We start from the raw sequence: 26093 nt of genomic DNA on the forward strand, positions 1-26093 counted from the left end.
AACGGTAGCTGTGAAGTTAAAAATATTAATCATGGTTTTCCTTTGGGTTTTTTGTGGTTTTTTTTGCCTTTGGGTCCTATTTAGACGGGCTACAACTACCACCTAAGAGAACCTGGTTAGTGCGGATCTTAGCATCATTGCAAGGGACCAGGAACTGCCAGGAGGAGCTCGAAGGAGGACAAGAAGATGCAGAATTACAAGACCCACTGCAGAGCTTGCTCGATCGCTCTGTGAGTCATTATTCATAAGCATCTTGTAATGAGTATGCGAGCATAGTGGCAGAAAAGGAAAAACAAGACTAACGTGTACCTAAGTATTACGTTGTTCCAGAAGTCAGTGTCCTACTCAGAATTATTTCATGGCAAAGACAAGCCCAGCTGACTCCTGTGCGTTCAAAGACATCCAATAATGCACTTCCCTTTTCTGAATTTGGTGTAGTTCAGAGGAAATTATTACTGACTGCTTGCTGGCACATCACAACATCTGGCAAGGACTGGGGAACGCACACATTTATTTCCATTATGCAAATCCTGATTGTCAATTTCCAAACACTCCTCGCTTTTCAGTCTAGCAATTTTGCATAGAAGTTAGACCAGTCTATTTTGCTGCGAAAAAAACATTAAATTTATCTAGTGCACAGGTACAATCAGTGTCACGCTGGGCTTATTTCATAGGTAAACCAGAACCCTAACAATTAAGCCAGCCTCTGAAGGTAATAAAAATGCGCCCACACAAAAAGAAAATGCTTCCCTTCACTATAGTCATCAGTAATAAAAAGACAGATGTTTATTCAGCCACTGAAGGAAAAAAAAGCACAAAATGCAGAGTGCTTCTGTGCCGGGCTACTCTCAGCCAGGGTCTGCAGAGATAAGTGGCCATGCAGGGCGAACACAAGCCTTTGCAGCATGTGCAAAATGGCCAGACGCCATCATGACAGATGCTGCAGAAGGGCATCAACACAGAACACATTTTTCATGTCAAATAGCAAAAAAAATTAAAAAATTGCAGCCTCACTCATATTTTATTATTTTACCAAGTTAACAAACTAAACTGTTGAAAAGGGGTAGGGGTGGAAGACCAAATTTTACTCTCCACTCAACAGATGAGCAGCAGTAGATTATCAGACTATATATACACACATTAACACATAGATTTCTCTTGAGGGTATGGGAGGGCATTACAGATAAGCTATTCTTTGCATTCTTAAGAAATGATGAATGACTCTCAACTGTGTCCTGGTGACCTATCACAGTAACCGGATACTAAATATATACATCACACAGATAGCTGAAACCTCCTAAGTACCTAAGTACGAGTTTCAGTAACTGACTGCACTTCAGATGTGTGATATCCTGTCTGCTTTAATCTGCAGAGTTGAAGTCTGACCACCTAAATTTGTTTAAAAAAAAAAAAAAAGTTGAAAAGGTAAAAGACATTAAAAATATACTAAAATGTTGTTAATAGAACTTTAAAAAGAAGGATAATGTTGAGAGGAACAAAAATAAGTGTTTGTTTAATAATTACAGCCTGAAGAAAGTTTAATTGCGCTTAAGACGATGCTGGAAAAGTAAAGACTGTAATAAAGATATTGACACATGCCTTCTTTCTGCCAGCATTTCATAAAAGTCTCTGATATCTTGACCCGTTTTCTCCATGGAATGATAAAATGCCAACTGACTTTCTCGATTTGCAAAGTCCACCTGAAAAATAAAGGTAAATCATGTTCAGTGAGAGAAACAGCCCATTTTGACAACAATTCACTGTCTGCTGCAGTCTGATGATGGGAGCAGAACTGAAAATGGGGATGATAATAATTAACAAAAAAATGTCAAACGCTTCTTGGGACCAGCCCTACGCATCCCCAGGAATAAAGACCTTTCTCTCTCAACTCAGTGTAGCTGCATGGAGCTATATAACTACCTCCTTACTGGGGTATGTTGTTGTAGCTGCCAGAGCAGAGGCTTCTGTTCAGTAAACCAGCAGGAAAAATACATGTTATTATCATGGTATTGAAGTTTTTAATACTACGATTCCAATTACAGTTCCAAAGTCCCTTTTATCTCACCATAGTGCTATAGCAGGTCAGTACTATTAATCTATTTCAGACTCCACGTTATTTGCCTGGGGTTATACAGCAAGGCAAGAGCAGGGACGGGAAAGGAACCAAGCCTCCTGAATTGCAGCTCCCTGTTCTAGCTACTCGAAGAGTTATGTTTTCTAGCCAAGGGGAACAATATTAAGAAGCTAATGGCATAGCTGATGCAAAAAATTAAGGACTAGAATGGATTTAACTATGTGTATATGCATAATGCGATTTTTTTAACATTTTAGTTCCTTCTTTTTTAAAAAGGTCAGCCTAGACCTTTGTGTAACCACAGCAGTGGAGCACAGACATACACACATCATGGGTGCTGCTTATTCCAAAGTTGCTAAGTAGCAAGACCCACAAACACATGATACGAAGCTTTTGAATGACCACACATTTTACTGCATATAAGGGCTACTTACACTCAACCACCACGCTTAGAAACTACAGTATATTCAACTCCTAACCCCAACGGGTGTGAAGTTGCTAGATTAATAATACACCAGATGAGAGATCATGCTTGAAATCATTACCCACTCTTTAGGAGAGAAGAAAGGAGGAGGAGGAAGATAATTCAGAGGGTTGGCTGACACCTCACATCTCCAATTAGTGGAACTGATGGGACAGTCATAACAGGTATTACCACATTCATCCAAATCCAAGACATCCCTGTAAATGTTAAGTGTTGCTCCAGGAGTAACTTTCTCTCTATTTTTTAAAGTAGTGTTTTTAATTACTATTTTTTAAAATCTGTTACAAGGAAGGAGTTGCCATCGCAAGAGGAGACTGCATGCTTAGGCTGCTGTACCCCATGACTACGGTGTGCAAGCCACCACAGATTGCCTTGGCCAGGTCAAGAGCCTGGACATTAGCACGGATCAGCTGAAATGCAGCCATGTGTTATCTCAGAGGAACTCACACTGTCAGATTTCACTTTTCTAACATGAAAATGGACAAAATTCTGCCTTGGATTCGGGTAAATGAGGTAGTAACACGGACACCAACACTCAGGAGCTTAGAGAGACAAGTTCAGTGAAACAAACGGCAGAATACTGGAAAAGGCTTTGTAAGTAACAGTTCAAGATACCCTAACATCTTGGTAAGCCGAGTATAGAAAAAATAGTTTAAGCCTTTGATGTCTGGGACATACGTGTCCCGCTAAGTATTCCTTTTGTCTGGCAGTCTGCAAATGCCAGCATTTAAGGGGTAAGGCCTAAATACAATTTGTTTCTCTCTTTTCTTTTTTTTTTTTGTTTTTTGTTTTGGAGGTCATTCTGCACACCTTAATTTTATTCCCACCGATTTTCCTCCCCTTGGTCTCTTTTACAGCTGCTTGTGCATATTCAATCTCATTGTAGAGAACCAGGGCCATGCCTTTTAAGCGGTCAAACACCACCTGTAAAAAACAAAAAAACAAAACAAAAACCAAATAAGAGCCTCATCCACAGGACTTAATGTCAGTCCCAACAAAATCCTAAGTCATGAGGATACCAGTAAGGAAATAATTTTTAGCAAGGTAAATTTCCAGGCTTTTCTGATGAGGCATATTGTAATGAAGAGACAATAAAAGGACACGGGACTGCTTTGAATTGTGGATATTGTGGCTTGAGGTATATTATGCCTTTATTTTGTTTTTCTGTATTTTACTTTTAATTTTTTTCTTTGGTGACTGAGTTTTGTAGTTTCTCTTTGTTTACTTTTAGTTTTTTTCAAAAATTTCCAATGTGTTTTAGGGGGGAAAAAAGGTAAAGGGAACATTTAATCCCAAAATGGAAACAGTTTTTGTTATCACAGTCTGCAGTACCACTCGTCAGTCGCTAAATGCCCAATTTCCAAATACTAGCTTCCTTTAGCAATAAAACTTATTATTCAAGCAACAACAGCTACAATAAAGAATGTCAAAGCTGCAACACAAACCCACAAAAATCCTTTAAGGAGGCAAGACCCTGATCCTGCAAAGATTCACACACGTTGCTTAACTTTAAGCACATCAATGTCCAACAGAAGTACACGGGACATCTCACATGCTTAAGTTTAAGCACGTGCATAAATCACTAGCCCTGACCCACAGCGGGGCAGGTAACACACTCCCACCATGTGATATGGGTATGTTGCACCATCATTGACTTTCTTCTTTCACGTACTTTTGTCAGTGTGACTAGCCTAACTGCTTTTAAAAAGTCATTTTTTGGTCTGATGAAAAAAATATAGTCATGTCTAATTATGTAATTAGCATGCCTGAGCATAACTACATAATTAGACTGCTGTTCCTCCTGTGTTAGCCTTCTAAAGAAATTTTGTTGGGGAGAGACTGTACTGCACAAGAGCAACAAATAGTTTCCAATACTCATTATCTCGGCTCGTTCAAAATACTTTTTTTTGTTTTCAAAACACCAGAAGCAACTGCTCTACGTATCGGACCAACAGGATGCAACGCTACAGAGCGCTGTCGGCCAAATTACACCCCAGAGAGAATTTCTCTACCTGAGCTATAAAGCCCTGGACAGTCGGGGTTGAAAGGACAGGATGGGAAGAAAGGAAGACAGTAACAACTTCAAACCACACGCCAAAGCCTCCCACCTACCTTTACCACAGGCCCGTATCGGCAGAAATGTCGAGTTAAATACTGATCCGTAACGTTTGTAGAAAGACCATCTAACCACACGCAGTTTGTAGGCATGCTCTTTCCAAAACCCAGCTGAACACAAAAGGGCAAAACTTCCATCAGTACAATTCACAAGTGTTAAACTAACTGAAGAGAGCACGCCTAATTAAAGAGTTATTTGAAGAAAGCTAGTCATTTGTATGGATTTTCTAAAATTAGCATCTCACACAGGTGCAAGCAAGACAAAAATCAAATAGCAATTAATGAAAATAATTCTGCATGCTTAAACAAATACAGTGTTTGACAACATTTGGTTCTTCTACAATTTGAATGCATCTGAAAAGTGACAGGTTGACAGCTCTGGGGACTGACAGCCCCTGTTTATTGTCGGTACTAGTCCAGCTTCCCAGCACGGCCTCAGCAGGTGCGGACCTTCAAGGCCAGGGAATGTCAGTCTCCAAGTCTACTCAATCCTGGGGCTCCTTGCTGAGACAGCCAACAAAAATGCTGATTAATCCCAGTTATAGTGGTGGTTGAAAGCATCACGCTTTAATCTGACCTATGCATTAAAAAATGTCTTACTTCCATAAACTATGCTGCTGCAAAATATCCTATGTTGCTGTAGATGAAAGTAACAAGGATAAGGATACAGTCCACGGGAGGATTTCTTTACCTTGAGCCGGTTATTTCCAAGATACTCCCCATCCATCTTCTTAATTGCTTTACACACACTTGCAATATCACAGTACTGCAGGAATGCATACTGAGGAACACCGTTCACTTTCTTAATGTCAATATCCTGGGGAAAAACACAAAACAGAACAATCGACAGTCAGCAACAGGCCAAAAAGGACATTCAACAGTGTCAATTAGATCTAAGTGGACTTTTTTTTGAGAAAGACACATGGCACAGCAAGCACTCTTTAATTAATATTTTCTTCAGAGAGAGGATTTAAACAGTAGTAGACAGTTAAAAACTTCGCTGTTCTGCTATATCTCATTCAATGACAAAACCAAATCCTTACTGACCCAGGGAAAGCTCTTCATAATGCAGATTTAAAATTCAGCCCTGCAGACATAAGCCTGACTTGATCAACAAACAGTAGCTTTAGTTTGTAATATTATGTCAACAAGAGACAACTCAGAATCAAAGAAATACAGATTAATTTTTGCTCACAAAGGCTCAAGAGAAAACAACCTGCTCCAATCCTCATTTCTGAGCCAAGAGGCAAGCAGGGTTTCTTTTCCAAATAAACATGATCCATCCTGTTCCTAGAAACAGAAAGTGATGCTGGACTCTGTCTCTTGAACCAACTTGGCATTGATATGGCAAAGGCAAAAAAGATCCTCAACTTCTATCGCTGCTGGTGTTTGATCCCAAGCCACCACAGGCCCATTCAAAAGTAAGCACAGTCACCAGAAAGCTACAAAAGCCTAATAAAGGCTGATTTTAATAAATTTTAAAAACCCAGCAAGCTTGGAGTTGACATTTGGTTAATATTCAAGCTCAGCACTACTACTGGCAAATGTACCAAAAGCCTCTGAACAAACTCATGATATTATGATTCATTCCGAGCTGAAAATAGAAGGTGGAGTGTTTCATTTTATTTGTTTAAATAGCACAAGCTTCCTTTGTGAGGTACATGCCAATGCCAGCACACGAATTTAAGCACAAATGTTCCAACATCCAGGACAGACTAATTTCATGGTTAATAAATTTAGGGACAAGGCAGCAGTTTGATACAGTCTCACTGAAGAGCTCTCTATCTAGGAAAACAGAAGTAAACAGGGAGATTTACACAACTATTAGACTTCTACAGCCCTGGCCTAATGATTTAAGTGGAATACTAATAGAGGACTACATTTCCAAGAGTCTGAAGTAGCACTATTGCAACCATGGCAAATTATACTTGACCACTCACCCTGGGCAAGCAATTCCTTCTGACAGGCAAATAAAATATTATTATTTTGCTCATTATCCACCAGAAAGGTTATAAAAGCTGGTTCCTTTTCCACCTGAGCTTCTAAGTTTTCATGGAAATTGTGCAAGGCTGATTAATAATGTTGACAGGACAGCACTATTTCACAGAAAATCCAATTTACGAGACAGTGCACTACTACTGATAAGCATCTTTATCAGGACAGCTCTGCTGGTGTAGCGTTAGAAAACGGTTTAAGCCACAGACACCGCGTGAATTCATAAATCAGTGTTGATGTCAACAATACAGCGGAGGCTGGATGCACAAGAGCTGCCAGACATCATAAAATGTAAATTTTATATTTGTCCCATCATATATGGAAACACGCCTCCCCTTCTTTCTGAGGGGAAGTACATATGGGGTTCCTGGTATGTGTGACTGATACGTCAGCGGTTACAAAAATATTTCAGTCCAGAATGAATAAGGCACAGCATGTTCGTAAGCAGCCACAGCTACCAGTGAGTACATGAACTATCAGCGCTGAAGGCTAGATTTAATTAATTAAACTGACTGTGGATAGTAACTTTACTTTTCTGGATAATTTCTCTTAAATGCAATACTGATAGAAAGTGGCATGAGGAGAGGAGGATGACTGCTGCTCTATCTCATTCAGATATGCCTGCTCAGCTGAAAACCCAAATCTCACATGTGTCATCACTAATCCATCTGCTCAGTGTCTCTTCTGCCCTACTGGCAGGGCACAGACTGTGATAGCTGAGGGCTACTTCCACATGTAACAACTAAACCCTTTGTTTCAGAAATCAACAGGAAACTGAGACTTCATAGAGTTGTACTGATTCAACATTAAAATAACACCAGGCATATTTACATCCCAACCACCTAGTCAGGCTTTTCTGCAAATGCTCTGAGCTAGCAGAAGACACATTTCTGGTAAACGCTCCTAGGACTGTTTCTACTGCTAAGTTATCCCCTTAATACACGTGTACTAAGATTTTACTCTAAACGCAAAGAAAAGCTTTCAGGTATATTCCAGCAAGATGAATGACTCAGATTATTATATAAAGACTTGAATTATCTGTCATCGACACTATGATTTACCACTGCTCGTAGCATTTTACATGTCTGTAGAGAACGAACAGGAAATGACACCCTGTACAGTACAGAGAATTCACATACCACTATTCCACCAAAGCGCTGAAAGATGTTGCGAAGGTCATGGTAGGTGGTTGTTTTCTCCAGGTTGCCGATGAATAGAGTTCTTGTTGCTTTTGGGTGAAACTCATCTATCCTTTCATCCAAGGGACGAAATTCGTTCTCGCTTTCTGTTTCTAGAAGCAAAAGAGAGCAAGAAATTTGTAATGCACGGAGGTGTTTTTCATGTGGGTTCGGTTCATGTTGATTTGTTTATTCAAGTCTACTTCCTGACAAGCAGATACAATCTGAACAAGAGCAGCTGATGTCTTTGACAAAAATATGCAGTACTACACTTGTCAATTGTTATTTACGTGCAATGTGAAATCTCTGCACCACACCACTGGGTGAGTGCTGAGGAATTCCAGCATCCTCAGGTGAGAGGTTGCTGCATTCTCCAACTGCTTCTCTAGAAATTTACTCTTTTAACAAGTATTAATGCTTGAATGCATGACTTCCAAGTAAGGCTTCACTGTACTTGGGTAACAGCACATAGAGGAAGTTTGGTTTCACAAATCAATTTTTAAACAAGCAATTGAAGTACAGACTGAAAACTTAACCACGTGCTCAGTGCTATAGTTTACACTGGTTGGTCATACAGGCTATGCTACCTTAGCCTCAAAAATGCAGCCATCATTAGCTGTTTTAATTAAAAGCAGAAAAAACAAGCCTGTGAGGACTCAGTGCTATCTGTGCTTATACCACCCACTGGCTTCTGCTCCACTGAGACATGGAAGATGAGACTGTTTCTTCTAGCAGCCAGCAGATCCCACTGTTTGAGAGGATGGCAGGTTTCCTTCTCTGAGGTTTCAGACTGGAACTCTCTCCCTGTTTGACCTAAGAGCATCCACTCTTCTTGCTCTGCAATTTATTCTGGTGTATTTCCCAGTTTCTTTAAAATATATTTCTGCAGAAAGGCAGTTTTAACATTTCCTACTCCTATGCTGCCTCTTTACAACAGCCCGTGAATATGCCCACAGCAGTCACGCATCCAGTGCAAGAAGGGCATGGACCTTACCTGGTCCTATCCAGGCTGTGACTTCAATCTGCATGCCAAAGAAAAGTTTTCCTTTTGAGGCATTTAGTGCTTTTTCCTGGTCTTCCTGCTGTCGGAAGAACACCAGTCCATACCGTTCCTCAGAAGCCCCGTGAATCTGCACCGATGTCACCTTTCCGTACTTCTTGAATTCGTGGAAAAGTCCATCTTTAAGGCTTGTATCTAAACCAACGAATAAACATTAGTACTGTAAAAACACACTTTTTACCAATTTAAAAGCACCATAAAAGACATGAAGAAATCTAACCTTCCTTCTAAAACGTGACTTCACCCAGTTTAACCCAAATCTCAAGATGCACAGAAGCACCTTTTTAAATCTGGATGTTAATATTGCCAATGTCAAAAGCTTCTGGCGAATCTTTCTCTTTGCCTTTATTTTTAAACCCAGGAAACTACACACGCAAGGTTTTACACAGCTAAAGCTGGCAGTGTACGGTTATCACTTCTGAGAGACATCCAACTCAAGATGAAGAAGAAATGAAGTGTTACTTCATTAATAATCCCACAGGTATACTGCATAGAGCAGTATTCCAAACCCGGGATGAGGCACCTGGAACGGAGATCAAAGTTATACAGCATTCAGCTCAGTCAATTCAGAACGATAACCAGGCAGATTCACCAGATTTTGCAAAATCTGACTCACAACCACACAATCTGCCTGGGATCTGTGAGGTATTTACCTCAGCATTGTGTCTCTTCAAGGAGGATTACAGAAATAAAATCTACAGATATTAACATTGTGACATATGCTGCTCAAAAGTTAATACATATTATTTTAATTCAGCTAGTGCCTTTGTATCCATGAATTATGTTACAACTGTTTTACAAATGATGCCATGCTGTTTTTTTTCTGTGGGACCTCTCCTGCATTCAGCACAGGGAACAAAGAGTCATCATGTACACTCCTCAGTGAGCGGTTTCTTATGTTATTTACCATGCAATATTCAATGCCATTACAAATATGCTCATGGGTGTTTTACAGCACTCAACACTGCAACAGAAAACCCTGAAGTTTTTGTATTAAAAAAGAAACTGGAGCAGGGAGAGAATAAATGGTCCAAGTTTTCAGTGAAAAATTTGAGATGCTTCAGGTTTTTCCCTGGGGAAATCCACATTACTGTTTCAAAGCACCAGCTCCAGTAGCTGTAAGTGCTCAAGCCCAAGGACTTCAGCTAGGGACCTGCAGGATTCCTCACAGATGGTCACCAATTAAGCAATTTTCCCACCATCACACAAGAACCAAGGCAGAAGCAGAGAGAGAATCCCGTCCTTGGAGGCAGCATGTGGCTGCTGTGTCAAAGACACAATAAAAGTTATTTAACCAGTCCCTAACCTGCTTCCTATTCCTTTTTTCCCTGTTTCACTTTCCCAAGTGAATTTACCTGTTGAGCGCACTGGAAGATTTTGAACCTTGATCCCAAAACTTTTCCGGGGTTCATCTTTCTCCAGAGATGGAAGCAGCTGGGACGCGGGCGCTGGGACGGCTGTCGACTGAACTGACCGTGCTGGGGACTCATCGCTTGAGCTGCTGCTGGAGTCACTGCTATAAACGGCATGAAGGAAACGACAGATGAATGCATGGAGATGCAAAGGAACCAGAGGACACAGGTATTTTAATTAAAAAGTAAAATGTCAAAGACTTTTTGCTTGTCTACAGGCCTTTCTCCCTCCTTTGCTTGATGCAGAAAATCCAGTTTCCATAATGCAGCCTGGTTATATGCAGGAATTTAAGTTATTCTACAAATATTCTCCTACAAAGCCCTCAGAGGAGACAGTCAAGGAAATAGAATATGGGTAAAATGTCAGACAGATCCTGTTACGCACCGTGACAATAGCGGAGATTTAATTAAGTGTAATACAATGTTGTATCAGCTTAGGAGCTGTGTGGGAAGACTGGAGAAATACAGAGGGTACACAGGTCTGCTGAAGCCTAAAAATCCCTCCCAGCGCTCTTGTGTACAGAAAAGAAATATTATCATGCTCTCAGGCACCGCTGTCAATCCAAGAGTCAGCCCTAGAGTTCTCTTTATTGCCTCCTGTGCATCTTTTAAAAGAGATCCATACCTCTGATGACATGAAAACCTTGTGTGAGAAAATCACAACAAGCATTTGCTCAAGAGTAACCTAGGTAATGTATGAACCAGCAAACACTGTTTACAAGCTCAGCCTCAAAGGCCAACTTCAGGGTATGAAGAATTCAGACCAGAGAACATCTTTTATAAACAATAATTATGGCAGAACAGGATTTGCATATTAGATCATACGGGGAGTCAATCTAGTCCACCAACCCTTGATGGTGCAGATCGTTAGATGCTTCACAGGAGAGTAAGAAACACAGAGAATAATGTTATTAAAGCCTGCCCAGTGGGGACACGTCATCTTCTTCAGTGGCTGATTTCTTCCCCGAGGCATGAGGGCTTATAACATCGCTAAAAATAATTTTGTCTGACATAACCCTGGAGACTCTCATTCTCCATTACACGAGCAGCCTTCTAAAAAATTCTGCTGGAATTTTAACTCGGAGGCTGGAGGGGGGAGATCTGCCACATACAAAAATAACCCCGTCAGTTTTAAATTTGCTGCTTTCAATTTAATTTTTATGTTCCTCTCCACATCATATGAGAAAAATGATATGCAAAAGTTTATCTTTTTCTTATCTTAAATTATTTCATAGGCTTCTTATATTCCCTCTTTACATTAAACCATTTAACTTTTTCTAGTCTTTTCAGGCTTCCAATAATTTTCATTATTTGATTGTGTGACCTTTTCTACTATCCTCCTTTTTGGGGGGGTGTACAGTTTATATAACACCAGGGTAACAGCAACAGTCATTTTTCTTACAACCTTCCAGAAACTGGTTTTCTTTCTGAACATCTTGGTGTTAACGAGCACTGTGACACATTACTAAAAGCCCTTGGGCTCTGTCCCCATTATATTTGGAGGCGCAGAAGAAGAGGGCAACCTCTGTCCCAAAATACTTACAAACAATCGAAGGAGGATATAAAAACACGCCAGACCAAAACAAAACAAAAAAGGTCAAAAATGCAGAAGTAATAATAAACATGAGAAACTCTCCTCCCAGTCTCACCCTCTCATTACAACCCTCCCATCCAGTTGACATTGAGCCGCTTCACACTTTGGTGCCTTTCCCACACACTCTCCTCCTACTCCTCCATCCCCAGAGGAGGAAGTTAAGCATTGCTTTGGGAGAGGAGAGAAAATAAAGCCATGCCAGAAAAGGAGTGAAAACCCAAGCCCTTCCTCCTGCCCTCCTCTTCAGAGGCAGGCTCTGCTATACGCTTACCAAAGGGGCAGCTGCCTTGCACCACTTAACCTGTTATTTCATCTACAATAGCGTTTCCCCGTCCAATCCATATAGTCCTGTAGCATTCGCTACATATCAAGGTGCCACGCTTAGATCACTGGTCGGCCCAGACCAGGGAAAGAGACAGATAACACACACAGTGTGAGCGCCAACTTCTGCCTTTTATTGCGCAGTTAATTCCTTTTATACTAACAAGGGGAGGTGGGGTTACAGGTACATCACAAGGCTGCGACTAACCCTCTAACTTTCCGTGACAACGCGAGATCTTCCAAACGCCGACCCCTACGTAGTCCCATGTGTTTCGCAGCTCTGAACTGCCTACCACAAAGATGCCCGTTCACAGCCTCATTTTTCTTCCAAATTTGTAGACTGCCTTTCTTTTTGCCTCACCTGCATTTGTGCAACCTGCTTCCAGGCTCTCTTCATTAAAAAACTATTTCACTGCTAAAAATGAAGCACGCTGCAATTCGCTCTTCATCTTTTGCCCATTTATCCCATTCCCTCTGCCTCCTACCTTTCTGCTAACTCTGGCAATGCTGGATCACCTCAAGTCCTCATTAAATTGAAGTTCTTCTCTATAGCATTTTGGGAAAAGGAGGAAAAACCTGACCCCACATGAACAGGCCTTCAGTAGTCTCAAGGGGTAACATAAGCAATCGCCTACTAATACGAAATAAATTGGCAAAGAATAGAGAAACTTCTTTTAATACGCAAATATAGTCAGAGAATGTGTGTGGGGAGAATCTGAAAATAATTCCCAAGCTGAGAGCAGTACCGTGTGGTTTACCATTCCCCTGGGGAAGGCTAAAATAAGATCTTAGGGCTGCAGCAAGCCTCTGCCCCGTATGCATTTTTACTTTCCCTTCTCACATCTTAACGCTCAGTATTAGATCAACTACGTACTTCCAAAAGCACTTTAAATATTCTACTTTGCTAAGATTATATCTTTTAAGTAAGAGGCAGCACTGAATTTCTATTTAAGCAGTGCTTTAAAATGGGAACAGGCTATTTTTAGGGGGTTTTTTTATGAGGATGTTTAAAATACGGAACATACTGTTAAAATCACAGCATTCCACTGGGGAAAAAAGATAATCTCTGTGTAACACTGTAAGACATCCAAGCGATGAAACAGCAGTCTAATAGGGTGATAAATTCTACAACAAGAGTTTGAATTCCATGCAACTTTGGGAAACAAGGATCATGCTGATAATTTCCACTTCCCCATGGAGTTTTAGGGATATGTGTCCCTAAGCAAATCAAGACTATCTGAGGCATTCCAGAAAAAAAAATTCATTATTTCCTGACTCTGTTTTTAGAAAGAAAAAAAAAATGCTACCAAGAACAATTCTCCTTTCTTTAGGGAAAGCCTCATCACTTTTCCAATTGAAGAAACATGGATATAATAATTCAAAAGTAAGTCAAAGGTTTTATGTTCTGTGAATAGCAGAATGATGGAAGAGTTAATTATAGCTGCTGTGTCATCCAGTTATAGCACACAGCAGAATCAAAATAAAGCATCTGACAGTGAATTATATGTAGTCTCAACCAGAAAAACAGAACTCCTTTTCAACTACCCCAGCTTTAAAAATATACAAAACTAAAGCACTAAGCTGCACGAGGCTATGTTCCCAGAATATTAAAATGAGAATATGGCTTTTCTTTTCCCTGTGAGTAATTTTGAAAACAACCATCCTTTGCCAACTTGCAGAAAGCAAGTTATTAACAATTCTTCTAGCAAAAGTTAGTTCGTAAGGCTTTTGGAAAAACAAGCTAGGGAAATTTTAACCAGGGAATATCACAAATAGGTTAAAACAAAAGCTCTGATAACCTCCTTCTTGAAAGTATTTCAAGTAATCAATAGGTCTTGGGGCTGGCCAAAAATGGCATAAAGAAAATGGCTTTGAAACTTCATTTTGCGCTTCCACTAACAGTATTAAACCCATGATGATTTTTTCCAGAAGCAGAGCGTGCTCTGGCACAAAGCCTTTTCCCAACACGGGAAAACCTGCTCTTCAACATCCATGTAAACTCAGCGGAGCAGAATGCCAGCACGCAGAAGAACTAATCTCCTGAGCTGTCACAACACACGCGTTGCACAGAGAGGGAGCCTGTGCTGGGAATTTGCTTTTTTAAACATCTCAGGCTTACAGATTCAGTTGCCTCTTCAGTGGTTTGCAGACTTCTTCTGGTGACGTGTGCTCATTTGTGAAGAACTTGAGCATTTAACCAGGAAGGATTTCAGATGCTCTTTTGTCAAACCCAGATAGCTTCTAAAATCAGTTTCACTCCAGCTTTTATCATGGCATCATAGCGATGTAGAATAGATATTTTTGATTTTACTGTCAGCAAAATCAGATGGAAAACCTGAGCTATAAAGGAGATCATTCTTACTTTAATAAGGAGGTGGACATTAAATCCTTCTCTTACACATGTACTTTACAACAAGCGCAGTTTACAAGCCCTTTAAAAATACTAATCTGCCTTCCATAATTGCCTACAAGTATATAAGGATGCGTGTGTTCTTACTCACAGTATTTATCTATGTATCTATGCTCTATTCATCAAGATAAAATCTATTCGTAAACCAGTCTTTTAAGTTTTATCCATACGGGCTGAGTCCCAAAGACTCAACATGAAAGAATCTAGCAACGGGGATCAGATCACAAAAATGAGCCCCACACATGCCCGGTTTCAGTACGCTGCAGCTAATTTAGCACACAGAATTTTCCTTTTCTCACTTATAACTGCAAAGATGACATTTCAAATCCTGGTGCATGCATCCTATATAACCAGTCCTCATTTCCACAGAAATATCTCATTTTCAAGTAATTGCATTTTGCAGTTCTAGTAACTAATTATGAAGTTACGTTCTGTTTATGTATGAAAAATGAAAGCACTTGAATGAAGAAGACAAAGTGAGCTGTTCTCTTTGTTCCCCAGCAAAAAGGAGATAAAAGAGAGACTCCAAACCAGTCGATGTAACAGGATACCCGCTGCTTTTCGTCAATGGCAGCTGCGCTGAATCAAGGGATCTCACAACCTGCCCTACCCTTTTGCAATTTTAAAATGTGGGGCAATTGTCATTTCTGTGAATTGATTTGAGAACAGTGAGTCAGCTGCAAGGTTGATGACTACCCTTGTTACAGCAAGCAGGAAACACCATGGCCTTCATGGAAAATAAAGCAGAAAGAAGCATTAACACACACTGCGGGCAATGCGCTGCCAAACTTCAGGTTTAAAAAAAAGGCAAAAAAAACCCCAACCTCTGACTGTTGGAGCAAGTTAAAAAACAAGCCACCTAAAATAGGCTGAAACCCTTTTCATTTTTCAAGGGAACACATGTCAAATTTCAGGAGGGAAAAAAGTAAAAATTAATTTAAAAAAAAAATTTTAACAGCTGCCTTCAAAAAATGTTTAACTAGAACTGGTAAATGATCCAGGATTCCTTTTACAGAAATATACCAAGTGATTATTTTTTTTCCTGCCAAAATTAACTGAAATCAGGAACTCTGCCTAGATCAGCTATGATTCAATACGCTGTCAAAATAATCTCTAAGTAAAGATTATCTCCTAGAAAGATCTATTCAGGACAACCTCCTGCAGCACCAGTCCCAGCTGACGGCAGGTTATTCTCACGGCTGATGTCAGCAGCAGATTCCCAAGTTGGGTCAGGAAATCCAAAGTTAACGTACAGTCATCTCTGAATGGAAGCAACAGGAACCCTTTTTTTCTTGTCCCTCCCTTTCCAGATCCAAGTTAAGTCACCGTAGTTGATCTCTCTGCAAAAAACACCAGCTGCAAAAGGCAGCCAGTGACAGTGCTGTATGATCGGCTCTATCCAGAAGACACAAATCCTTGTGATACTTTATATATATTGGCAGTGGGCTTCAAAAACAAACTGCCAGTTAGATTTCTTGGACCTGGCAAAATAGCACCAGAAAATTGGTTGAAGTATCCTGAACACACCAATGTGTCGTTTGGAAAAAAACAGTTAAAAAGACCTTATTATTGCCAGCCAAAATCCAGCAAAAAATATGACACTGACTGCTTAAGAAAAAAAAACCTTAAAAAATGCATCATATTCCATTCTAGCTATAGATTAAAGGATCTTTGCCCGTGAATTGACTTCTGTTCTGGATGAAAAATGATATATTGAAATAATACATGCGCAGGTCTATCACAGGCTGCTATTTCTATCCTATTAAATCCTATTAAATAAATGAATCCAAAAACGTATTTAACCAGTATTTCCCCCATTCTCTACACATGTGCTCGAAAAACACACATCAAGTTACACGTACTGTAATAAGAACAGCAAGTAACCCATTCCCACAAAACTCAGACAACACCAGGTTACTCCAGCAATCCAGATGGCTGTTCTGCCACGTTCAAGGAGGAATAACCAGAATGAAAATTCAAGAGGTCTGGGCAGAGGGTTAGCATCTCTTTGTTGGAGCCAGTTCCAATGCTGACCTAAATATGCACGTGAGCAGCAGGTAGTTGTTTCGTACACATGACGTCTCCTGCATAATACCAGTCCACATCAGCGTATTTGTAAGAAAAAAAAAATTTTTCACATCTGCAGAAATAAATACAGGGGGGTTTTTTTCCTAGTTAAAAGGAGTTGTTGAACCTGATCTTAAAGATACCAGAAAACCCAGTCAAACTTCTAAAGTTTGTTTGTATCAAGAGGTAACAAGTTGTTACCATATTTTGCAGGCTACAGGCAAGCAGCTGAAGGGGGTCAGCCCACACGCGCGTACCACAAAGAGCTTGAACCCTGCTCTTCCATTTCATAACAAAGCTTTACATTTAAAGTAAGTATATAAGCAGACTCTGGCTGCCCGGTGTGAAAGGGCGGAGAAAGCGAACCAGGGAGCAGAGAGCTACACCTAATACTCTCTCAGTGTAATTACCCTGTGCCCATCACCCCGGCCTCCAGTACCTTTGGAGCTTGTGGTGAAAAGCACGCTGGGATGCGATTGCCTGACATTCTTGGCACCCTTTCAAGCCGCTGAGAACTTGCCACCCAAGGAACTTTGGTTTGTACATGTCACACACTCTGAAATATTTAACAACACATAGCTATGATAAAACAATCTACTGAGGGGAGGAAAAAAAAGATGTACTGCATGGAAGCGGAAAAGAGTCACAAAAAGCACACAACAAATAAAAAAAGCATTTGCTGCTCTGAAAAAAAATCATTAAATATTGCAGACAAATGAAATCAGGACATCCTCTTTCCCTTAACTTTTTCTGTCTTACCACGCCCAGAAAGGAGACTTAAGAAATCTCCTGCTAGGCTGGAATCCTACATCGAAAGAAATGAAATTAAATTATGTTTAAAGGCCATGGGAAAGCAATACAACCAGGACCACTCAGTGTCTTTCAGCTGGCCAAATAACACAGGCTGTTTGCAGTATTTTTTTCAGTCTTTGACCAGTAAGTTTTTTTAAGATACAGTCTCCAGGTAGTATTTGCCATGTATTTAACCCAGGTCAAGTCACTGGCTTATTAACATCACATTTTAATTTCTGTGACAGGCCGTATTAATATATTTACTTTAGTCATTTTATCATGATGTCTGACACCTGAACTTTGATGAGAAACAGCAGGCTGAAATGCACCATGGAAAAGATGAAGATATTGCTCAGAAGGACAGAGGACTACTCCCACCCCCAGAACCTCCTCTCCCCTGGAGCCACATGCTCTGAGAGTTTCAAGACAGCCGTGGGCTCCTTTTAATTCTTCCCTGCAACTAAATGATCCATTACAATCACTAAAAATGTGTATGTTTTTATTAATCCCTGTCTGGCTGATGGAGACTGTGCCAAACCTTCAGTTGGTGTTACCACTTCACTCCTCAACCTATGTACCCTGTCCTCAGGCTTGAATTTTGTACAGCCAAGAACAAAAAACACTAAACTGGAAGAAAAAAAAAGTCTTGGTTACAAACACATCAGCCTATATATGTACCAGCCGACTCAGCAACCACAACAGCTCACCACTGTTGAGAAGACACTACTTATGCCCTCCGCTCCCTGCGTTGGCTGTTAACTCAGCCATGGATGGGTTTGGTGTTGAACTTGGGAGCAGCTGGAGTTGTCTGCCTCCCCAGCCACCGCCTTTTCAAAACACGGATGCTCCTGGGGAATGGTGGGACCACTCACACTCAAAAATGAAACTCCAGGAAGCTGGAGGAAATGCTTTCTCAGCAAACGGCCACGGTGACAGAGCTCAGTGCTGGGAAAGATTAAAGTCATTGAGGCCTTGAGGGTGAAGTACAAAGCCAGCTCTTTGGTGTAGCTTTCCCACAATTAAACTTCCACCAATGCAAAGAGAGAAGAAAGAGGGCGGGTGTGAGAATGTGCGAGCCCAAAGAGCCTCTATTTTTTAACATTACCTTCATTGAGGGAAGCCTTGGGTCAAGAACCAGCCCCTGTGAGAAGTCCTGCTGCAGCCACCCCAACTCCCACCTCCACCAACCATGCTGGGCTTCAACCAAATTATTTCAAGCGCCGCCGGGACTTGCCTGCAGAAGAGCTGCCACTCAAGACTGCCAGCACTGATAAGCCTGCAATCGCAGTGGCTTTTAAAAGAAAATGGTGGGGCAGAGTTCACACAACAGCTGAGGAATGGCTTGTTCGGTCTAGAAGAAAAATTGCTTTCAACCCTTTGGCCAAAATTAGCATAATACTGTTAAAGTAAACAGCTTTTGCCAGCTATCTGTAGACAATCTAAACTAATATTTTGCAACGGTCACCTCAGAGCATATGAAATCTTTTTTAAAAAACCATTTAGTTCAAGACTCATGGGAGGTAGGTATGTTTTAACATCCCTGCATTGCAGATGGAAAAATAAGAAGAGACCAAGGGCTTTGCCCAAGGTCATTCAATGAATCACTGAGGGAGCAGGCTGAGGAACTTGATCTCCTGGCTCAATGGAGGCCAAATCTTTTCAAAATACTGAGAAAGAAACATTGAAAGGCAGTTTCCTAAACAACAACTGCAATGCTTTCATGACAGGATCTACTATGCAACCTAAAAAAATAAACAACAAAACAACAAAACTACACCAAGTAGTGTCTATAAGCCAGGAGAGTGAAATGCCATTTAAAATGCAATCACTACTGTATCCAAGTATGCTACTACATGTTTACTTGAGGAGTAAAAAGCAACTTCTTTTGCCTTCTTAATACAATTTTAAAACCATTTGGCCTTAACGATACTGACACTGTGTTGAGCACTGGATATTTTTCAGAAGAAAAGCCTTTTTCATACATACGCTAAAATCAAAAAAGCACCAGCTCTGATTCATCCCCAGGTTATTTCAGTCTTGCAGAGGTAGAAATGCTTTTTTAGCATAAAGCTACTGGTAGATCACGGCAAACAGACCTGCAGAATTAATTCCGTCTTCGTGTTTTAGAAAAGCATCACACCTTGCCTTAAAAAAAACCCAAACCTGGCACTACTTTCATGCCCTACATCCCTGACAGCTCTCATTTGTCTGTCATCTGGCCCCCCATGTGCCCCATCGACTCCACCCTCGGCCACTCCTTACCTTCTGCTCCCCGGGGCCGCTCTCCCTGCCTGCACAGGCAGCAAGCCCCCAACCTTGTACTCTGCCCTGCCAAAAGGTGGGTGAGATCATCGCCTCCCTCTTCAAGGCACTGTTTTATAGCGTTACACAAAATGCCGTTTGTTGGAATTCCCAATTCGGAGCGGTTTTGAAATGGTGCATCCTCTCTTATAAACAAATAGAATTGTTCTTTGGATGGGAGTTGCAATGAAAGGCATGCCAAGATACGCGACCGATAAACAATGCCTCTTAAGTAAAACTGTTAACATGCGAAGCTTAATATAGAAATTCCATTTATGGCAGATAACACCGTGGAAGTTTAGTACTTCTAAAAATGGTCACCATTGTCCAAAGAGCAAAATCTAAAAGAAAGCGAACAGAGCGACCCTAGTTCTCCATCAGAAATAAGTTCATTTATTAAGGGTGTTTTTCAAACAGAATTTCTATTGCTTTAAATCTTCTACAACCTTTTAAAGAAACGCCAAAGAGATGAAGGGGAAAATAATTCTGGAAGCTTTTATTTAATACCCTTTTTTAGGCCAACTACAGCAACTGGAAGATGCATACAAGCACTTTGTCAAACCAGAACGGTAGCTGTTATTCTCACGCAAAGGACTACTTAAAATGGAAGGCCTGGGAAAAAAAATGTCATTTCTGTGATCTCAGGCAGCATACATTATAAAAGAGAAGACATTTGATGAGTTGTATGCTAAGGATTAATTTGCCACTTAAAAATGCAGAGAACAGATGGATCTCTTGGCTAGGACTATATTTGGGAATTACTTCATTTTCTGCCCACATGCAAATAAAAATACAACTAAAAGCAGAACTTTCTGTGAAATTTCACATGGGTAAAAAACACTTAAGTCACGAAAATTTAAAAAAAAAAAAAAAAGAGAGACAATCTTCATATGGAACAGGTAAAGCGCCACAGCCTAGTGAATGTCTATCATGTTGGTGGGGAAAACGTGTCATTACATTTGTCAAGCAACTATATCGAACACCAGCCTTAGAAATCAAAAAAGAACACAAAATTGGTATCATATGACAGAGTGGTCCTCATGTCTCTTAGGAGTAACTTCTGAAAAAGCACCCTGTTGTAATCTAATTCAGCGGTATTTGTTACAATCTAGTGATTAAACCTCCACATGGTCAGAAGTCCAGGGACTCCCCAAAAAATCCTGGGACAGTTCCATCACACTAAACAGGGATTGTAAAGCAAGGGTGAAAACTTAGATATTTGTGGGAAAAATGCAACAGTAGGGAAAAATGCAACAGAAAAATGCCTTATGTCCTCGCAACATCCTGGATCCACTGCCTTCACATCCCTGGCCTCCATACCACATGGCAGCAGCAACATATAGTTACCAGGCTGGGAAAGGAGGAGCAGCATGAGGCAATTCAGCTGGTACGCTGGAGATTACAGGACAGAAGACCTCCGAGGAATTCCCACACGCAAAGCCTACGTGCCCCACCTGCGTGCTTCCCTTATGGGATTTAGTGCTTACGGAGAACAGACTTTAAAACCTCCAAACCATAGCAGCACAGCGAGGCATAGTCTGTAAGCCACACATACAGTATTAATTAAGCATCCTCCTTTCTTCACACGTGATTTCTGAAAGTTACAGGGAAACTGCATATTAAAAAGCAAAACCAACATAAACTTCTTCTGAAACAACCATTAGATAGCATCTATTTGTTTCTCCTCTAACAACACAACAAACCATTCCTCCTTCCCTCCACCTCAAAACAAACAAACAGAAAACTTACAAGCCAGCATTTACCCAGCAAAGCCCCAACCAGTGCAGGACGTCTTCGCTGTATTCCCAGACTCTGAAACAGGGGTAAACACAGCTCCACGCGTGTTTAGAAAGCAAAGATGAGTAGAAAATTTGTACTAACCCGATAGCTTCCTTTCTGTGACTATTCATCCTTCACAATCCAGACAACAGGACATACCAGCCAGTAAACAAACACTGAAGGGAGGGACTAACTTCAAAGCAACTGTGTAAATCTTACATAATTTGAGGGTTTGAGATCTTGCAGCAACCTCTTACCAAACGAGGTGTCAGATGATACAAGGAGGTCAAACCTGTAGCAGCCGGAATAAGTAGGGCACTTTGCCTCTCTCAATCAGCCCAGCCCAGCACCATTTGTCCATGGGGACCTGGTGCTGTTCATTCTTGGGAATTCACTTTCAGGAGAACAGTGCCTTCTTTCACATGTTATCGCGCTAGAAAAGCTTTCTACTCTCAAATGGACAAAAGATAATAAAATACGTGAATGCCCTTATTGCCAGAATTTGCTGGAGATGTGCCTGATTCTCCTGATTTCTAAAGGGTTTGCTAAGGTTTTCATATTTTTGCCCAGGTATGAAAACAATGAAGATTTCTGGGCATCTGTGGAGAATATAAGGCAACTGTGGAAGAAATGAGGAGACGGCCCTGAAAACCACTTCTCTCTTGTAGAAAGGATTCTCCAAAAGGTACTTTTGCAGCCATCCTAGATTTCTGAGTGACTCCTAGCTAAAATCATTGCCTTGAGCTCAATAAAGGAACTGCACACTGAACCCTGGACATTTTTCAAAGAGAAGTATTTGAAAGGCTCCACGTTTCACTTCTCCAAACAGGGGAGAGGACTCGTGGTTGGAAGGAGATGGGGTGTTTGTTTCTGAAACCCAGCAAGCATCAGAAAAGGAAAGAAGAGGTCCCCTACCTTTGTTACAGGATTCTTGCGAGAAGGAGGGATTCACAGAGAAGTCTTGTTTCTTAATTCCACACACACTAAAAGGGCTATTTTTGTTCTTGTATTAGGCACTTAATAAATAATAATGCAAGGTTTTCTTTTTTTTTTTAATTAATACAGCATCTATATAGTACACACCTCCCTCTTCCTCCTTTTGGAAACTCAGCTTTTGCTTCCCTTACACACAACAGGCAGTCATGCCTTTTGATTTTAAAAAATTAGTACTATGACTTGGCACATATAAATTGTTTCTCCTCTAGACAACTTCAAAGCCCTCACTTCTCTCCGAGTCTGTGATTTTCCACTCATAAAGGTGCTGTGTCCTCCTCTCCAAGCAGCATTATCAGCTGACCGTAATGATCTGGAGCAGGATATCTAATCGTCTGCTAAGAAGCTTTCACACTTAAAACCCTGATGTCATCATTAGTGGTTTCGGTACTTGCAACGTCGCAGATGGACTATGCTTGATGCTTGGACATTAAGGGCAAACCTAAGTGCATCAGTTACATGGTCAATTCAGTGGAAAAAGACTGAGGGACAATACTCTTTTTTCCCCCCTCAATAAGGTTTATTTACCATTTGTCCTGCTTTTGGCTGGGATAGAGTTAATTGTCTTCCTAGTAGCTGGTATAGTGTTATGTTTTGGATTTAGTATGAGAATAAGGTTGGTAACACATCGAGGTTTTCAGTTGTTGCTACGTATTGTTTACACTAAGTCAAGGATTTCTCAGCTTCTCATGCCCAGCCAGCAAAAAGGCTGCAGGGGCATAAGAAGTTGGGAGGGAACACAGCCAGGAAAGCTGCCCCAAACTGGCCAACAAGGTATTCCATCCCACGTGATGTCATGTCCAGTATATAAACGGGGGGGAGGGTATCGCTGCTCAGGAACTAATCAGGCATCTGTCAGTGAGTGGTGAGCAACTGCATTGTGCAGCACTTGTTTTGTATATTCCAATTCTTCTTCTTCTTATTTTATTATCATTACTATTTTGTTCTTTTCTGTCCTATTAAACTGTTCTTATCTCAAACCATGAGTTTTACTTTTTCTTCCCGATTCTCTCCCCCATCCCACTGCGGGGGGAGTAAGCAAGCAGCTGCGTGGTGCTTACTTGCTGGCTGGGGTTAAGCCACATCATTAATTCACATCCCTGTGACCATAGTTTAGGCACAGCATGTTCTACCTAAAGTTGTTTTTAAGGTTAATGCCCAGGTCTCACAAACACACCTCGAAGAGAACTCTTCTCACGGCCCTTAGGTTTTAAGGGGAAGGTTCTCCTCCTGAAGATAATACAGTGTCTGCATCCATGCCTCTGGCAGAGCCAAAAACATCCTCTTTGGGAAACAACCCTGAATCACTGTATTTGCAAGTCCAGCCTTCAAGATGTGAAGGGACACTCTGTCTACGCTTTAATGGAAACACATATGACTGAACACAGGCGGTGGCTGTATTTTTCCTTGGATCATTGTAATGACTGCTATTTTTTCAGGAAGCATTCAATACAGCCTTCCTCTCTTGCTATTCATCCCCCCATGTGAATATTCATTAGAAATTATTAAACTGCCCATTATTCCAAAGGTCTTTACGAAGGGAATCCTCTCCTCCACCTTTTGGTGCCAGTAACGTATGTGTCTCCATATGTCTAGACTCCCTTCATCATCAGTGCAGACAAGCAGGCACTTCTAGACTATGATCCCTCTAATCTATTTTAGCCATGATTCGCATCCCAGTTGTACTTCTCTCGAAGAAAGGGGAATCTGGACCATTCACACAGAGGGAGGCACCCAACACAGCCTATTGCACTGTTTTGTTTGGCTTTTTCAGGGTTTGATTTCCCCTTGCATACAGCAGGAAGAGAACAGGAGGCAGATTTCTTCCTGCCTTCAGGATCCCTCAGACTTAAGCCTGGCTTCTCAGAAGTAACACGGGCAGCTTCAACTTCCCTGACCTCAGCTAATTCTTTCCTTCCCTCAGCCTACTCAAGATGATTAAGCAAAATACTTGGAAGGAAATCAAAGCCTTAAAAACGCAATTAGAGGTGACCATTTTGTTAATGCACGGGTGCACAACCCCAAAGTCAAACCCAATCCACCAACAGCACCAGACCTTCCTCAGGCTCAACACGCCCGCGGGAAGAAAACCAATTTTTAGCAGCTCCCCTGGGCTTAACGAACAGCCCAACAGAAAACTCAGGAGGGACAACATATCCCCCAATGCTGGCAGGAGCACTGCCTTCCATACGGCTCAGGGTTTTCCCACCATTCCTAAAAAAGGCCACTAGGAAGACCTGAAATTGCCAAACCTCACACCAGATACCGGCTCCTGCAGACCTGCAGCTGTCCACAGGTGACTTACAAATGTTATTTTTAAAACACGGCAGGTCTTCCTCCCTCAGCAGAGCATAAGGCAGGTTCACACAAGGGTCCGGGATTTAGCTGCCAGAAATCCTCATATTTGCTAACAAAGACTCTGATCCAATTGCAAGAAGCCTTTACAGCATTAAAAAAAAACAACTCTTTAACAGAACACAAAACAGTAAAATCGTTTGAGATGATCAAAACAGTTAGCATTGTAATAAAACAGAGGTGTTTTTCTAGGACCCCTTTCCATTTGCATCCATCCCCAACATGAGGCATTTTTAAGACTCCCTTCCTGAAATTAATTTGGAAAAAGACGGAAATCTTTCTCTGCCTGTAGAGGCAAAAAAATCAAATACACTTTGAAAAAGCAGCAGCAGCAATTAAGCTTCTGGGCTCCGCTACAGAAACAAAGACTGACAGACCAGATTTAGATAAACACCTACTCCTGCAAATTTAGGAAGAAGCTTAATTGCTTTGTCATTTACAGCCAGCAATTACCAACTATTATTGGGAGTACTGCGGGGGATGGGGGCACTATTAATTGCAGCAAAACATCCATTTGGGGGGGGGGGGGCAGCTCATGCAAAGAAAACTATGTATAAAACAAAAAAGCCATTTAACTTGGTAACAGTATTTTAAAGGATTTTATTGTATATTCATAAAAAAGATGGGGTGTGGGTTCTTCCAGAGGGGCTAGCAATGTTGAAATTTCTATTTTATTTCACAACTGCATCCTACCTGCTTCATATCATAGCAGTGGTGGTGGTAAGCTGTTGGGGCAGGCTCCAAAGTCGCCCCTTTTGGGGGATTTTTGGGGCTCATTCCTCTGGCGGGGAAACCGTTGCTAATTTCTAGATTGGGCAGAACGTCGGGCACTGAAGGAAGGTTTCAAAAATAAAAAGCGACTTAAAACTCAAAGGTTGAGACGGAGAGCCAGGTTACCTCCCTCAGACCTCACTTTTACACAGGCACTGCTGTTTCACTGCGTAACCGCGGCGTTTTCCTGCGCTGTGTGAGAAAAAAATCTTCACGCAAGAGCGAAAGCCGTTCCAGCGTTAGCAGTTTTAAAAAAAAAAAAAGGTTTTGTAGAAAGCTGATGTATTTTTAACCGCCGGGTTTCCAGCACGGCTTAGGGGCGGCGCGGGTGGCCCCGCCCTGGGGGCGGCGCGGCGGCGGGCCCGGCCGGCTCCCGCCGGTTCAGACCGGTT

At 41.2% G+C, this 26093-nt stretch overlaps 1 protein-coding gene across 4 annotated transcripts in view; it reads right to left on the minus strand.

Annotated features, from left to right (window-relative positions):
* The window catches only part of SPEN (spen family transcriptional repressor), a 71769-nt gene that overhangs the window by 12658 nt on the left and 33018 nt on the right, over window positions 1–26093 (minus strand). For 2 of the 4 annotated variants that reach the window (XM_075027601.1, XM_075027600.1), the window contains exons 4-10: window positions 10262–10422; window positions 8841–9041; window positions 7808–7959; window positions 5365–5490; window positions 4671–4784; window positions 3369–3482; window positions 1600–1700 (exon numbers count right to left, since the gene is read on the minus strand). In XM_075027601.1, the coding sequence (XP_074883702.1) occupies window positions 1600–1700; window positions 3369–3482; window positions 4671–4784; window positions 5365–5490; window positions 7808–7959; window positions 8841–9041; window positions 10262–10422 (969 nt within the window). The remainder of the gene's footprint in view (window positions 1–1599; window positions 1701–3368; window positions 3483–4670; window positions 4785–5364; window positions 5491–7807; window positions 7960–8840; window positions 9042–10261; window positions 10423–26093) is intronic. The other 2 variants (XM_075027603.1, XM_075027602.1) reach the window with 2 other exon arrangements.

Source organism: Buteo buteo, chromosome 5 (genome assembly GCF_964188355.1).
Source record: "Buteo buteo chromosome 5, bButBut1.hap1.1, whole genome shotgun sequence".
In the NCBI taxonomy this organism is placed as follows: Eukaryota; Metazoa; Chordata; class Aves; order Accipitriformes; family Accipitridae; genus Buteo; species Buteo buteo.